The following is an 18,517-nucleotide window of genomic DNA, read 5'->3' as shown; positions in this document are numbered from 1 at the left end:
AAAAAAAAAATAAAAAAAGAGATAACTCTATAGAGCCTTAAAAAGATTAATCCCATAATCATTGCCAAATAATAGAATATACATATAAATGTATTAATATGTATATAATATAATTATATATGTATACTTATTTTATATACCTTTTATTTATAATATTATATATATTTTATTAATGTATATCTTATAAGAAAAATTAAAATATAAATTTCATATAATTATTGTATTATAAATATATATATATACATATATGTAATTTATATTTTATTATTTTTTTTTTTTTTTTTTGTCACATTTTATATGAATAATATTATCGTCTTATGTTAAATTTTTAAGCACTCTACTAATATAAAGGATGAAAAATAATAAAAATGAAAAAATAAACTCATAAATATAAATATATATATATATATATATATATGTATATAATAAATTTCCATCATTTTTATATAAAATAATTTTATCCTTTATATATAAATACATACATAAATCTACACATATATATTTATATATATTCTTTTTCATATTTTAAAACATGGTTGTTTAATATTGTTTTCAGTTTATATACCCATAAAAATGATTGTTTTGTTAAGAAAAAATAATTTAAAAAAGACTCTTGACACATTTCATGTGCGTTGTAATAATAAACTTATATTTATGAGAGGGTTCATAAATGAGCACACAAAAGAACCGATAAAGAATACAATAGATGATAATAATAATAATAAGAAAATGAAATTAAATAAAAATTTAGAAGATGTGAAAGTTTCCAAAGAGAATTCATGCAATGCTTTATTTGATGAATGCTTAGAAGAATTATATAGAATGAAAAAAAAAGTTGATAAAGATAGTGTAGAATATGACAATTCTCCTGTTATTGAAGAATTAAATAGAGAAGAATTAAAAATAACAAGAAATATTTTTGAAAGAATTAATAAGAAACAAAAACATATTTCCAATTTAAGTTATAAAGATATATATATTGATCCTTATTGGAATCCTTTCAAAGATGTAGATAATTTAAAACAAGAAATTTTATATGAATTTAATGAATATTCAAAAATGGCAAGTATTGTTGAATTAAAAAAACAAAGAAGAGCTATAAAAAAATCTTTGAAGGAACAATATAAATTATATAATCCCTATTCAGAAGAATATAATAAACATTTTAATTTAAATATGGATAATGATATAAAAGAACAACAAATGGAATGTCATGATAAAGATGAAAAATATTGGAATCCATCTTTTAATAAAAGAAAAATATTAAATATAAAAAGTCCATTTATATGGAGATATACTCATTTATTACATCATTTTATAGGTGAAAATGGTTTAATATTACCTAGAAAAATTAATATGACCACAAGAAAACAACAAATACAAATATTTAAATCTATATGTATAGCTAGAAGAATGGCTTTATATCCATATGATAAAAAACCTGAAAAAGATGATCTCATTCCTTTAATGGACCCCTTACAATTTTTATTAGATGAATTAATTCATCGATATATTCAATTAAATGATTTAAGAGCACAGGCAATCATAAAAGTTATGATAAATAGATATCCTTCTCTCAATTATTACAAATATTTTTTCTATGAATCAAAGAAAGAAAAAGATAAAAATGAAAAGACCGCACAGAATCAAGAAGAAGAAAATGTAACCGAAAAAAAGGAACCCTTCTCACAAATGTTACAAAAATATAAGAAAAACTATTATGAGAATTTTTATAAATATTAAAAGAAAAAAATTAAAACGAAAAAAATTTAATATTTAATAAATATGACAATTTATAAAATATGTGACATATCTTTGTGATTATATATTTTGATTTATTATTTCTTTTTACTTTTTTTTTTTTTTTTTTGTGCCTATTGATTTTTTCATTTGACATATATAAATATATATATATATATATATATATTTATATTTATATTTATATTTTTTTGCACCCCCCTCATATGTTATACTCATAATATTATAATTCAATAAACATATTCCATCATAATTTTTTATATAAACATTTTTATTTATAAAAAAAAAAAAGAAATTATACATTTCCTAATATTAATCATATGGTTATAAAAAGTATTAATTTTTACGAATATGTTAATATTTTTTATCTATATATATAATATATATATATATATATATATATAGATATATGTACCAATTATTTTATTACAAAATAATGTAAACATATATACAATCAATGATTAAAAAAAAAAAAAAAAAAAAAAATGATATAATATGATATGAAAGTGTGAATAAATAATAATATAATAAAAAAAAAAAAATAAATAATAACATATACATGTACATATAAGTATTATTTATTTTTTCCAAATTGATATTTATATAATAACATGTATATAATATATATGTTATATATATATATATATATATATATAATTCTTATTTTTTGTCTTTGAAAAAAATTATAAAATGAATACACTGGAAAAAGATATAATTAATATAGACTTCGAAAAATGGTATATTATAAAAATAAATTTTAAATTAGAAAATATATACATAAGTAATATATATATGATATATATATATGATATATTTATATAAGATGGTATGAAAAAAAAAAAAAAAAAAAAAAAAATTGAATAATAAGAATAATGATATAGTAATATATATTTTTATTTTTATTTTTTTTTTTTTTTGGAGAAACCATTATAATAATAAATAAAAGTGATAAATCAATTGGGTAAATATAATAAAAATAATTATAAATTAAAATACACACACACGCATATATATATATATATATATATATATATATGTCATTATTTATCTTTTGTTTCTTCTTAATTCATGAGCTGGTAATTGTCTGATGTTAATATTTCCTCTATCATCTTCTTCTCTTTCTGTAACAGTTCTTTCAACAGTTCCATTTGGTAAAGTTTTGACAGTTTCAATTCTTGTAACTCTTTTACCATTTATTATTGACGTAGTTTTAGATGTTGATGTTTTTACTACCCTGTTTTTAAATTTTCCTCCATTAGATGTAGAGGTTTCAACAGAGGTAAAACAAGATCCCCCATCCATGAAATCTAAAATAAATAAATATATATATATATATATATATATATATATGGTTGTATGTGTTAACATAATAATTATTTTCTTATTATATTATATTATATTATATTTTATTTATTTATTTTTTTAATTTCTACTATTATATTAACACTTACTGTCAAAAGATGAACCAAAAGATACATTAAATGAGGAACCAAAAAAATTGTCAAATGGATCATTCGATCTAGGAACTCTACCTCTTCTTTTATCAACAAATGATGAACCCATTACATCACTAAAAAATGAATCATTACCAAAAGGTGATGAATCACCAAAAAACATTTCAAATATTCTCTGTGCATCATTAAATCCAAAATTCTTATGAAAGTTGGAAAATTCGTCATTCTCATCAGTCATATAACTCTCATCTGTTCCATACACTATAAAAAATTAAAAAAATAAATAAAAATAAAGATATATACATATATATGTGTATGTGTTAACATAATATTAAACTCAATAGATTTTATAAATTGTGCATCATTAAATGAAAAAAAGAAATACAATCACTTATACATATATATATATATATATATATATATATATATATTCCATATATATCCTTACAATCATATTTTCTTCTTCTCTTTGGGTCAGATAATACTTCATAAGCCTCAGAAATTTGCTTAAATCTTTCAGTAGCTTCAGCTTTATTATTAGGGTTCTTATCTATCAAGACAAAAATATCATATGTATTTAAATGTATTATTATTTATATATGTCAAAAGAATAAAAAGTAATTACATAAATATATGTATATATATATATATATATAAATATTCTTTTGCTTTTTATGAAATAAAAAAAAAAATCACATACGAGATAAACATATATATAATTATATATACATATATATATATATATATATATATATATTTTTATTTACCTGGATGCCATTTCATAGCCAATGTTCTATATGACTTTTTAATAACTGCTAAATCTGCATCTTGAGGGACACCTAAAACTTCATAATAATTTACCCTCCTTGGCATTTTTATAAACTTATATTCTTTCTTTATTTCCTTCTTTATATTTTTTTAATTTATTATTTTTTTTTTTTTTTTTTATATTTTTCTATTTAATTCTTTTTATATATGAAAATCTCTTATTATAGAGATTTACTATTAGTGATTTACAATTAACAATAAAATGTTAATTATTTTTCCTTTAATTAAAATATAAAAATAAAATTCATTTCTTCTTTTAATTAAAAAAATAATATATGTATATAAAAACTTTTTATATATGTTTAATATATAAAAAAGCAATTTTTCTTTATATGTATATAATATATAATATATATATATATAATATATGGATAAAATTTATATATAAAAGAGTAATAATATATATATATATATTTATATATATAATAATATAAATACATTACTTATAATTTTGATATAAATATATATATATAATGTACTTTTTTAATTATATATGAAAAAAAAAAAAAAAAAAATGTTCTCATATTTATTTATATATATGATATTATAATACTTTTAAATATATGTATTATATATGTAATATAAATATACAAATTTACATTATAATTATTATTTATTATAATATATATGTATGTAAAAAAAAAAAAAAAAAAAAGAAAAAAAAAATTATACATATAATAATTTTTTACATATAAGAATAAAATATAATTGGTAATATATATTATAATAGTGATGTTTATATATGTAGATATAAAAATAATATAATTAAAAATAATACATATATATTTAATATATATATATATATATATGTATTTATATATATTTACTAAGGCAAAAAAAAAAAAAAAAGTATATTAATAATATACATAAAAATATATATGTATGATTTATATATATTACTATATATACATAATAATATATATAAATATATATGCTTTATAATTTTCTATCAATATTCTTATTTTATTAGATTTTTTTTTTTTTTTTTTAAATTAATTTTATTATTTGATACTTATAAATTTTTAAAAAATGTATATTTTTTTTTATAATGAAAGTATCAAAAGGTTGCTTTGCATGCATAAAATATATTATGTGATCCAAAAAAAAAAAAAAAAAAAAATTAAAGAACTATATATTATATATATTACGAATTCATTAGAACATTCCAATGTGTGTTTATACATAAAAATATTATTTTATCTTAAAATGAAATAAGAATAAATAAGAAAATAAATTCATATATTATACATTTTATTAAATGGCTCTTAGAATTGGAAATTATGTTATAATAGTAATAAGATATTTTATTGTTCTTTTAAAAAAAAAGAGATAAATCCATCCATATATATATATATAATTAATGTTATTTGTAATAATTAGCATATGTTAAATATTAATTATAAATACAATGTATCAATAATAAATATGTTCTTGTTATTATTTCCTCCTCATATAGAAAATGTATTTTTATAGATGTCTATAAAAGGATCTTTCAAAGAATACAATAATAAAATCATATTTTAAGTTTTATCATAATATTATAGACGTTTATATGTTACTTAATTTATTATTTCATATTGGAATAATAATAAAAAATATTCCTTCTTATGAAGAAAAGAATTACATATTCAATAAATAAGAAAAAAAAAAAAAAAAAAAAAAAAAAAAAAAGAAAAAAGAAGAAAGAATTGCGCGTAAAATATTATGCATATTATATATGTGAAGAAAAATAGAAAAATATAACCTTATCTTATATACCACAAATAAGAATGTATTTATTTTATTTTTGAAATACCATTTAAAACTTAGATTATATTAAGAGATTATATATAATAATATTATAATAATTATGCATATTCTCTATAATTTCTTATAATTAATTATCTAGAACTCTTACGTTTAAAAAAATATATAAAAGTTCAAATATATATATATGTGTGTGTGTATTTATCCTTTTAAAATATATTACACTTTAACATCTTAAAATAAGTATAATTTAATATATATTTTGTTCAATATTTTTAAAGATATTACATATATATATTCAATATATGTATATTGATGAAAATATTGTTATAATTAAATATATGTTTTTTTAAATATTAACATATTTCTTCTAATATTATGAATATATATATATTAAAATTATAAAAGAAATGTTATCTTATTTTATCCCTCTCTTAAGCGATAATGATTATCTTTTTTTAACAAAAAAAAAAAAAAAAAAAAAAAAAAAAAAATATAATATAATATAATATAATATAATATAATATAATATAAAACAAAATAAAATAAAATATGTATATACATAATATATGTTATATATATATATATATATATTATATGCAAAGTTGTTTATATTTTAACAATTATATTATTTTTTTTTAATAATTATTTATTTTAAATAATTACATTTCAGTTCATATTTTAATTATTTATTAAAAAAAAAAAAAAAAAAAAAAAAAAATTACGTGTATTTTTTAAAATTATGATATTATGATATCGTGGGGATAACCTTTTTTTTTTTTTTTTTTTTTTTATTGAATAACATATATGTAAAAAAAAAAAAAAAAAAAGAAACAATCTAATGAACAAAGAAAAAGAAAAGAATTTCAAAAGTTATTCTTTCTTAATAAAAAAATTTAGATGGATTTAATTGTAGAACTTTATTTTAATAAATCCGAATTGAATGGTATTAAATGTGTATTACATATTATATATTATGTATTTTTTATTATTTATTTTTTATATATTTATTTATTATTATTTTTTTTTTTTAGATGACGTGAAGACACTCATACTAAATTGGGTATCCTTTTTTAAAACAAACTGGAAAGATTTGTTTAATATAGATAAAGAGGTAATATTAAAATTAGAATTTTTTTTGGATAATAAAAAAATAATAAGTAAGAATGCGCCACCAAACAATGAAGTATACTTACATGAACTTAAGAAAAATCCAGAAGTAGTTTTAAAATTTATGAAGGTGTCTCTGCATCTTTTATTATTTAGATTCTTATGTCTAGATAAAGTGACAGACGATAAAACACTACCTTGTGATGAAAAAAATAATAATAATAATAATAATAATAATGATATTAATAGTAATAATAATAATAATAATGATAATAATAATAATAATAATAATAATGATAATAAAAAGAGTAAGAAAAAAAAAAATATAAATAACATTATTAATAATAATAATAATATATATTGTAGTAATAAATACAAAATGGATTTATTTTCTTCAAAAGATGAAATAGACCCATTAGCAAATGAATATTTTTTAATAAATGAATTAAAATACGATAGATATAAAGAATCTGAAATTTTTAGAAACTTTTTTTTTACAAATAAAGTAACTATATATTTATATAATTGGAATAAAGTAGATAAATTTGAAAGTTTAAAAAGTGAAAAAGTAAATCAATTAATATGTTTAAGAGGAAGTGTATTAAGAGTATCACCTATTCAATTATTAATTACTAATCTGAACTTTCTTTGTGATAAATGTAAATGTATAATTAAAGTTGAATTCATGGATGGGAAATTTGAACCTCCAAGAAAATGTATAAATAATAATTGTGATGGAAAAAATTTTTTACCTATTAGAGAATCAGCTAAATCTTTAGAATATCAAAAAATAATATTAAAGGAAAATAGAAAAATTATGAATAATATATATGAAACAAATGACACTAATATTAAAAATTTAACAGTTACTTTGGAAGCATCTAAATTTTTTGTTAATTCATGTATACCTGGTAATTATGTAGAAGCTTTAGGCATTCTTAAAGTTATATCTTTTAATAATAGTCATTTAATTAATGGGAAGAATTCTCTTTTTAATATGTATATTGATTGTTTATCTATTTTTCCTTTGTCTTCTAAAAAATATTTAAATAACAATTATTTCAATGTTGAAAAAATAAAAGAAATTAAAAATAAAATACACACCTCTTTTTTATGGGAATCTTATATAGATAAAGTTGATAATACAATGCGAAACTACAAAAGGAATAACAATGATTATTTGAAGAGTGGATTAAGACAAGCTGAAAATATAGAACATGATAATCTACATGGAGATAAAATAAAAAAAAAAACAAATATATATCTCTCTTCAGATAAACAAAATGATAACCATCAAAATGTATTAAATGATAATATTATTATGATTAATGGTGAGGAAGAAGAAAATGGTATACTTCCTAAAAAAAATTGTAATCTGCATAAAATAGACCAGTTGAATAATAATATAGATATACCACTATATATAAATAATAAAGAATGTGTTGTTCCCTCATACAAATATAACAAATATTACAAAGATCAAAACAATGATGTATTAGCATTTAAGAGTGATGATATATTATTTGAAGATAAGGATAACTTTTATGATAATGTGATAAACATGTATGGTGATTATATAAATGAAGAAAATGATACTAATAGAAATGTGCATTATATTAATAGTAGTGATGAAGAGAATGAAAATTATCATAATGAAAATAAAAATAATATCACTAATAATAATATCAACAATAATAATAATAATAATAATAATAATAATAGTTTTCATTTAAATAACGAATTAGATAGTAAAGTTTTAGAATTTATTCAGGATATGCAAAAAATAGGTTATAATAAATTTTATTTATTAATATCTTCCTTTTGTCCACGTATTATAATGAATAGTTATATTAAAGCAGGTTTATTATTAAGTTTATTAGGTGGTAAAACTATATATGATGATAACAGTCAAATAAAAAGAAGAGGAAATATACATAATTTATTAATAGGAGATCCCGGATTAGGTAAAAGTAGAATATTACAATATATTAGTAATATTATGGAAAAGAGTTTATTTATTTGTAGTACATCTACTACTATAAATGGATTAACTGCATGTGCTGTTAAAGATACTTCAAATAATGAATATGCTTTAGAAGGAGGTGCTTTAGTATTATCAGATAAAGGTGTATGTTGTATAGATGAATTAGATAAGATATCATTAAATGATCAACAATCATTTTTAGAATGTATGGAAAATCAGTCTATTAATATAAGCAAAGCTGGAATTGTATGTAATTTAAAAACACGATGTACTATAATTGCAGCTTCAAATCCAAAAGAAGGTAAATATAATTATAAAAAAAGTATATTTGATAATATTAAAATCCCATTCCCCTTATTAAGTAGATTTGATTTAGTATTTCTTTTAGCTGATAACATATCAGAGGAAAAAGATTATCACATTTCAAACTATTTAATTAATCCAAATAAAAAAAAAAATGATTTCTCAGAAAATGAGGATACAAAACATACTCATTATAAAAGTGGTGATAATAGTAATGATTCATCTTATGATTCATCTCAAAGTGATGAAGACCATCATAGAAATAATGAAAAAAAAGAAAAACATGGAAAAAAAAGAAAAAGAGATGAATCTAGTCCTTACATTTTTTCAATAAAAGATGATCTTCTTTATAAATGTAAACAAATAGATGAACAAAATTATTTACCATTAGAATTAATTGGAGTATATATAAAATATTGTAGGAAATATATATTCCCTAAATTATCTGAAGATGCAAAAAAATATGTCCGTAAATTTTATTTGCATCTTCGTAATTTGGCTAATACTCATAATGATATAAGTGTACCTATAACAATTAGACAACTTGAATCATTAATTAGATTATGTCAAGCAAGAGCACGAGCAGATTTATCAAACATAGTAACACTAAGACATGCAAAGGAGGTAGTAGAAATATATCAGAAAACCATATTTTATCCTTTACACTTAAAAACATTGAATTTTAAAGAAAAACCTACTACAAAAAAAAATAAAGGAAAATCACTCGCAGCCTTATCACACGTATTTAAGCAAAAAATTATAGAACAAGCAAAACTAAAAGACAACCAAATATATAATAAGGTAAAAAAAAAAAAAAAAAAAAAAAAAAAAAAAAAAAAAAAAAAAAAAAATTATTATATGTATATATAAATGTACACATATATATATATATATATATATATATATGTATATCTTTATTTTTTAGGAATTACACAATTTGGCTAGATCAATTATTCTTTCCGCCGATTCAAACGTAACAGATGAGGCATTAATTCATTTTGGTAAATCCGAAAAAATAAATTATTTCAAAAATAAATAAATATATTTATATGTTGATGAACTTGTATATTAATATATATTAATATATATTAATTTTTTTTTTTTTTTATAGTAAACAACGAAGGTTTTATTTTATATAAGGGAGGTTATTGGCAAGTAGATTCTTTTTATTTAAAATAGAAATATATGAAAAATGAAAATTACAATATATATATATATATATAACATATATATTATTTTTTTTTATGTGCTTTTAAGCTTTTTATTTTTCATTATAATTAATACATTGTATTTTTTTTCAATATATATATATGTATATATATATTTATGATTATACCATAGATGACTTTCAATTTGTTAATCTTTATAAAAAGAACAAAATATCTGTAAATATAAAATATATGTTTTAATAATTTTTAATTTTAATTTTTAATTTTTAAATGTTATATTGTTTTTTTTTTTGTTATGTATATATAAATATTTAAAAAATAAATTTTTTTTCATTATAATTATAAATATATATATGTATATATATTATATATATATGTAATATATTTGGTTGGTTTTATTTTATTTTATTTTTTTGCCATATGAAAAAAACAAAATGCTTATAAAAAAATTAACATATATAAATATTACATATATTAATACATACATATATATGTATATATAACTATCACTTTTTAATCTCCTTTAATTGTTTAAAAAAATGTATTATTGATGTTTTTTTTTATGATATTAAAAAATCATAGGAAAAAAAAAATATTATATATATATATATATAATAATATATGAAGAAAAATACTAAAAGATTATATATAAGAATTATCTATAAAGATATTTGTTGGAAAGAAAAGTACTTATTCTTCCATATAAATATTATATTATATGTATTTATATAATTTTAATATATATATATATTTTTTTTTTTTATCAATTCTTTTTTTGTAATACATCTAATAAAATTAAAAAAAATAAAGTTAATATATAATAATAGTTTGTTATATTATATATTATATATATTTTTCATACATCATATACCATATATAATATAAAAAGAAAAAAGTAAATAATATATATATATATTATATATATTTATTTATTTATTTATGTATGATTTAATAAATGGTCTAAATTTATATATCCATTTGATTATAATTTCAAAAGGGTTGTTTTCCCTATTCTTTACATTTTTTTCCTTTTTTTTTTTTTTTTTTTTTTTTTTTTTCCCAATATATTAATTTTTTTAGATATAAAAATATAAATTATCTTCTTGATAAAAAGATGAAATACTTCCATCAATATTGTACTGAGAATTTATTAGAATGCTCACTTGTAAAATTTAATAAAACTCGTCTTAATTGTATTGAAAAGAATGTAGCATATGAAGAAAAATATTTAAATAAAAAAAAACACTTTGAAAGTCTGTTAGATTTAAAATTCTGCACCATAAAAAGTAGAAATATATTTATCAAGACAAAAGGATGTGATGATAATTTTAGAGACAAAGGAAAATATGATGATCCCTTATGTGATCTTTCTAATGATAATTTAATTGATAATAATAGAAAAAAATATAATAATATAAATAAAAATGAAGACATTTTAAATAATAAGAATAATGGTTTATTAAAAAATGATGTGGAATATTCTGTGTATTTTATATCAAGACAATGGAGCGAAAAATATATGGAGGATGATTTTTTAGAATACTCAAAAAAGAATGACAATGAGAAAATATGTGTTTTTAAAAGTTATGTAATAATAGGAAAACATACTCATAGAAATTCTATATGCTTATATGAAGAAATCATTGTTGAAATATTAAATTATAATGTAGATGTTGATGGAGTTTTTGTTCAGATACATGTTAATAAAAATCAGAAAAAAATATTTTTATTATCAACCAAAGAATGTGTTTTAATTTATTATAAAGATTTCGAAAGAGAAAAGAAAAAATGTGAAATGGAAAAATTAAAAAGAAAGGATATGTTCATAAATGATAAAATAAATATAAAAAACAAAAAAAAAAAATTTAAAATAAATCCAATTAAAGGTTATCTTATTTTACATAATAAAAATTTTTATGTATCTCCTAAAAGAAAAATTATTAAAGCAGAATGGTTTAATAAATCAAATAATATTATAGCTTTATTAACATATGAGAAATATTGTTTATATGAATCTTATAGTTTTAATTTTAGATCAGTCTTTAGATTAATTAATATAAATAATATACCTTTTGAAGAAGTTAAAATTATTTTGCCAGATATGGATATACTTCAAAGTAAAATTAGCGGCAATTTTGATTCTTTAAAAGAAAAAATGAATATATATAATAAAAGGGAAGATATAAATAAAAGCAAAAATAAAGAGCAACACAATAATACGCTTACACCATTTGACAAGTCAGATGATTGTAAGGATATTAAGAAAGTTCGTCTGGATGTTTCCAAAAATTATATAAGTAATGATAATACAAAGGATAGTGAATATGTCGACAATTTTGATTATTCTGCTAATGAAACTCCTAATTCTTTATCAAAGACGGATGAAGGGGGGGGAGAAAAAAAAAAAAAAAAAAAAATTACTGATGATATAATATCAGAAAATAATAAAACAAATCAAAAAGATGAATATAAAAATAATTTGTATAATTATAATTTTTCCAAGATAAACAAAATGACAGATACAGTAGAATCTTATGAATATAACTTAGATTTAAAAGAAGAAAAGAAAAAAAAAAAAAATAATAATAATTATGATTCTAAAAATAATTCCAGCGAATATGCTGAAACATCAAATTATTCTTCCTCATATGATATTTTAAAAGAAAGAAAAAAAAAAAAACAAATAGAAATAAATGGCAATATGAATGAAGGATTTGATTCTATTATAAATTATTATAATGATGATATAACAAATAATAATACAAAAGAAAATGATATCCTTTCTGATGATTTACAGAATAATGAAAAGAGATATTTATTAAAAAAAATGAAATATAAAAATTTAGTAGTAGATTTTTCATTTGGAATAACTAACGAACAAATATTATGGATTGAAACATGTTTGTTTTTATTATATGAAAATGGAATTATTTTAGTATATACACCTGTACTTTCAAAAAGATGTTATATAAGTTATTATTTATTAAACGAAATAAATGAAATTAAAAACAAGAGAGATATGATAATAAAAGAAGATCCAAATTATGAAGAAAGAAATAATAAAAAGAATAAAATTACTGGTGATAATAATATTAATATATTTAATAATCAATATGTAGAAGATTTTTTAGAACATTTTGACTACTTTAAATATTGTAGTGTAGAAAAATATAAAAGTTTTTACGTTTATATGAATTTCTTTGACACAAAGAAGAAAAACCAAAATAAAAATAAAAATCAAAATCAAAATCAAAATCAAAATCAAAATCAAAACCAAAACTTAAACAACAACATAATTAATGAATCTATTATATTGGATAATGAAATAAATTCCCCAAAAAATACATCAAAAAATAATTCCTTTCAATATGCTCCTTATATTATAAATTGTTTAAAAACTTCCTTGTATAGTAGTATAAATTTAATATATTATAATAATTTAATTATTGTATGTGTATGTGATAAATATGGATATATTTCCTTTTTTTTATTAAATTATTTTTTAACACCATTTCTTATATCATTAAATAAATATAAAAAAGAAGAGAACAAACTCTTTTCCTTATCTTTTGCTAAGACAAAAAAAAAAAAAGAACCTTTCTATTTTAATATCTTTAATATTAATCAAAATGTTGCCTTACAAAAAATGACATTACCTAATATGATGAATCTGATTAATAAAGAAAAGTATGATGAATATTATGACAAGTTAAAGAATAAACTTACTCTTAAAAATATACTACCCAAAGATCCAAAACAAAATGGAATAGTTAAACGTATGTATGAACGATTAATGATAAAAAAAAAAAAAAAAAAAAATTCGCTATCATCAAAGGGTGGTAATGGTATATCATTAAATGGTGGTAATGGTATATCATTAAATGGGGATAATGGTATATCATCATATGAAGATAATTATATTTTATCAAATGAAGATAATTATATTTTATCAGATAAGACAAAAAAGAAAACAACAAATTATATAAAAAGTATTCCAGATAACAGTGAAGTTGAGAAATATAATAGTTCCAGTGAAAACAATGTGAAAAATAATAAATTAGAAAAATCAAAACAATTTAAAGTAAAATTTGAGGATGATAATAAAAGAGAATATTTTAAAAATGAGATAGAAGAAAATATAAAAGGTTATAAAAATCAACATGTAGAATATTACAGATTGGATGAAAATGAATCAAATGAAGAATATAGTAAATATGATAGAAAAAAAAAGATTCATGAAAAAAAAAATTCCAAAAATAAAAATAAAAATAAAACCGAAGTAATAAAAAGAAAAGAAAGAATGAATAACATAAAAAATATAAAAACACGAGAAAACGAAAATGAAGTTATAAACCAAGTTGAAGAAGATATATATTTATCATGTTATGAAGATATAAATGATATGTATAATATAAATGATTATATATATAATGATATTAATATGGAATATCGTTTGTTGAATATATTATTTTTTGATTCATTTTATACAGGTATGAATAATATAAAATCAATAGTTTTATCTAATAATAGTTTATTATGTTTTAATAATAATAAAGTTATAGTATTAAATTTAATATGGTTAAAATTCTTGAATGTGATTTTTTATTTATTATATGTAAAAAATTATTTATGTGCAAAATTAGTACATGAAATATGTAAAACTGGATTATATATGAAGACATCTATATTCAAATCTATAATAAATTTTTATGAATTTGATTATTATAATTATCTATTATTAGATTTTACTAAAAAATTATGTTATCATAATTTTTCCAAATTGTTTAAAGTAGATCAAAAGGTTTTATTACATTTTCACAAGCAAGTTAAGAAAGCACAAAATTATAAAAATTATAAAAATTATAAAAATTATGAAAATAAAAATATATACACAAGCATCAATTATCATAATAATAATAATAATAATAATAATTATTCCATCATTAATAAACAAAAAAATGAACATTTTGATTTATTCCAATCTGAAGTCTTATATAATGTACAATATATTTTATTCCCCATAATTGTTGAAAACGAATATAATATCCTTTCTAATAATAAAAATGAAGTTTATTTTATTTTTAGTCATTATATAAATACAGAATGTCAAAGAAAATATGAATTATTTATGAAAGATTATATTAATTTCTTTACGTGCTCAATTAATAAAAATTTATATCTTGTATATGATTGTTTCAAATTAAATATTATTAAAAATAATGAACAAATTAAAAAAAAACATATTAAAACACATATACATTTTATACAGAAAAAAAAAAAAATACATAAGCCATTCTGTTTATTATCACAAAATATCAACCCAAGAAATTTTATTATTAATACTACTATAGTAAATGATGATACTTTAGATATTTCTCTATATAAATTATTATTTTCATTTTTTATGAATTTAGGTGCAATCGATAGTAATATAGAATTAATAAAAAAAAACCTTATATATTTTACAGGCAGATGTAATATATCTGATATTCTAATTTTTAAATATTTTTACAAACATCATAATATAAATTATAAATCATTAAAAAATAAACATAACAATACAAAATTTCACAACAAATATATTACAAATTATGAACACTCTTTTAATAGTGAATCAAATCAAAGTGATACTCATAATGACAATAATGATCTATATGGACAATATATAAACCATAAATATATTAACAAACAAAATAGTAAAGATAATTCACAAATAAATAATAATTCTTCACAAAATTTATATTACGATCACAAAATTTTAAACAAAGTAAACCATAATAAGAATTTAATAAATGAATATGAAAATATATATAACAAATCGAATACAATATATACCCTTTCTTCTATAGAATTCATAAAATTCATATTTTTATTATTAGATAAAAATTATTCTACCAACAATAATATATTCTTTAAAAAAACATATAACAATAAAGTAGATAATAATTTGTTATTAAATTATAATTTACCAAAAAAAGATGATCAATTAAATCCAGAAATCATCATGAATGATATCAAAACTTTTATAATAAATAGTGATACAAAAAAACATGAAAATTCAGATTGTATTATTTTAATAAAAAAATTAATCAAAATAAAAAATAATTATATAGATGTTAAAGATTACTATATAAAGAAATATAATATTAATATCAATAAATCGTCCAAACAAATTAATGACATCCAATATTTAGAAAATATATTAAAAACATACTACTTTTTTCATAGTCTTAATACTTATTATGAAAAGAAATTTAAAAAAATAAAAAATAAAATTATTCATCTTATAGCTTTAAAAATTATCAATTTTATTAAAACACACACAAGTATACAGACTGTAAGTAAAAATTTAGTTGATAAAAATTCATCTCTTTTAAAAGATATGCAATTGTGTTATGATAACCAAGACTTAATCAGAAAAAAATTTTACTTGATAAAGAAGAAGATCATAATGCATAACCTTTTAATTTCACAGCAAGTAAGAAGCACATGCATACCAGCAAAATAATTTATATATTATAAGGTATGTTATGTGTTGGAATATTCTTTTTTTTGTACCAATAAATAAATGTATATATATATATATATATATATATATATATATATTATTTTATTTATTTATTTTTTATTATTTTTTTTTATGTTACATATTAATTAAAAAAATGTTGAAAAATAAAAACTCTGAGTTTATATAAATTTCATTTTAATGTAGAAAATTAAGAAAAAAATAAAATATAACATATATATGTTATTTGGTTATTCAACATATATATGTATTTATATATATATATATATATTTATTTATTTATTTATATTTATATTTATATGTTTATCCTTCACATGAATATAATTGCACACTACAACACATATTATGACTGAACGTCTATAACCTTCTTTTGTGTTTTCAATTCGTTAGCCAAAATTTTGACCACAAGTTCTCCATGGTTCAATTTACATGATATATTTTGTCCTTCTGAAAATGCAGGAGGCATTTGAAATATTTTACAAAAAAAATATTCGTTAAGTCTTTCAATAATTTTTGTATGGTATTCATTACGTTTTTCTAATTCTTCAATATGGGGCTTGTACTTATTCCCATAAATTTTTAATAATCCTTTTTCTAACTCAACTTTTAAATTCTCTTTAGACACCCCTGGTATGTCCATCATTAAAACAGCAAAATCACAAGTAGAATAAATTTCTATCTTTGGATTATATGATATTCTACTTAACTCTTCTTGTGATGGCGTTATTTCAAAAATGTTATTTGTATTCGTTTTTAAAGGTATCGTTTCGTAGTAATAAGTCGTATTGGGTCCTTCAAATGTTTTTATATATTCATCTACATGAGGTATCTGAGAACTATTTACATATTTTGTCCAATTATATTTGTATTCATTATGAGTGCTACTCCTCATGTTCGATATAGGGTTACTATATGAATAAGTGCTAAAAATATTTTTTTCAAATGGCGTAGATAATGCTGAAGAACTTCTCTGTCCTACTCTCGGTTCTTTAGACGATTCAATTATAATTTTGGGTTTTAATATATTTGTTGTAGACATTTGTTAAAAAGAAAAAAAAAATGGAAAAACAAAATTTATATTGAAGTATATTTTAAATGGAGTCTTTTATTATTACAAAATATAAATATATATATATATATATATATATAATATAAATAAAAATATACTGTGTTGAAATTGTTATTCATTCAAAATACTTTGTATATATTATAAATATAAATATATTTCAATTTTTTTTTTTTTTTTTTTTTGAATTTATAGTTAGCTATTAAATACATGTTTTTTTTTTTTTTTTTGGTTAACATTAACATTAACATTAACATATCTAGCCAAAAAAAAAAAAAAAAAAAAAAAAAAAAAAAAAAAAATATATATATATATATATATAAGTAGATTAATTCATATTAAATATAAAAATATAAGGAGTATATTAATATAACTACAATTGTTTATATAAACATATATATATTTTTATATGTTATCAAATTTTTAAGAACGTATTAAAAATATAGTTGTCTTTTATTATTTTTTTTATGAACATGAATTAAGCATATTCAAAACATTTACACAATTATTTTAAAAATAAAGGTTTTAACAAATATATAATGATATATTATTCATATATTCATTTATTTAACA

The 18,517-nt window shown here is 17.8% G+C and overlaps 5 protein-coding genes across 5 annotated transcripts; 3 read left to right on the top strand and 2 right to left on the bottom strand.

Moving 5' to 3' along the window:
- Positions 1–573: 573 nt before the first annotated feature.
- On the top strand, positions 574–1,743 carry PADL01_1211900 (mitochondrial ribosomal protein S18 precursor, putative; the record flags this gene model as incomplete). Its single annotated transcript, XM_028683073.1, has 1 exon — positions 574–1,743. The coding sequence occupies one exon, from the start codon at positions 574–576 to the stop codon at positions 1,741–1,743; it is 1,170 nt and encodes a 389-aa protein (XP_028539287.1).
- Positions 1,744–2,802: 1,059 nt separating this feature from the next.
- Positions 2,803–4,085, bottom strand: PADL01_1211800 (heat shock protein DNAJ homologue Pfj4; the record flags this gene model as incomplete). The annotated part of the gene is made up of 4 exons (XM_028683072.1): positions 2,803–3,065; positions 3,210–3,473; positions 3,661–3,762; positions 3,980–4,085. 4 exons carry the CDS (start codon positions 4,083–4,085, stop codon positions 2,803–2,805), a joined length of 735 nt encoding a protein of 244 aa, XP_028539286.1.
- Positions 4,086–6,686: 2,601 nt separating this feature from the next.
- On the top strand, positions 6,687–10,362 carry PADL01_1211700 (DNA helicase MCM8, putative; the record flags this gene model as incomplete). The annotated part of the gene is made up of 4 exons (XM_028683071.1): positions 6,687–6,732; positions 6,821–9,984; positions 10,109–10,184; positions 10,295–10,362. The coding sequence occupies 4 exons, from the start codon at positions 6,687–6,689 to the stop codon at positions 10,360–10,362; spliced, it is 3,354 nt and encodes a 1,117-aa protein (XP_028539285.1).
- Positions 10,363–11,466: 1,104 nt separating this feature from the next.
- PADL01_1211600 (conserved Plasmodium protein, unknown function) lies at positions 11,467–16,860 on the top strand (the record flags this gene model as incomplete). Its single annotated transcript, XM_028683069.1, has 1 exon — positions 11,467–16,860. The coding sequence occupies one exon, from the start codon at positions 11,467–11,469 to the stop codon at positions 16,858–16,860; it is 5,394 nt and encodes a 1,797-aa protein (XP_028539284.1).
- A 361-nt stretch (positions 16,861–17,221) lies between these two features.
- Positions 17,222–17,917, bottom strand: PADL01_1211500 (HSP20-like chaperone; the record flags this gene model as incomplete). Its single annotated transcript, XM_028683068.1, has 1 exon — positions 17,222–17,917. One exon carries the CDS (start codon positions 17,915–17,917, stop codon positions 17,222–17,224), a length of 696 nt encoding a protein of 231 aa, XP_028539283.1.
- Positions 17,918–18,517: the final 600 nt, after the last annotated feature.

Source organism: Plasmodium sp. gorilla clade G2 (genome assembly GCF_900097015.1).
Source record: "Plasmodium sp. gorilla clade G2 genome assembly, chromosome: 12".
Lineage (NCBI taxonomy): Eukaryota > Apicomplexa > Aconoidasida > Haemosporida > Plasmodiidae > Plasmodium > Plasmodium adleri (nom. inval.).
The sequence above is the reverse complement of the archived record's forward strand: the minus strand, read 5'-3'. Positions and strand labels throughout refer to the sequence as shown.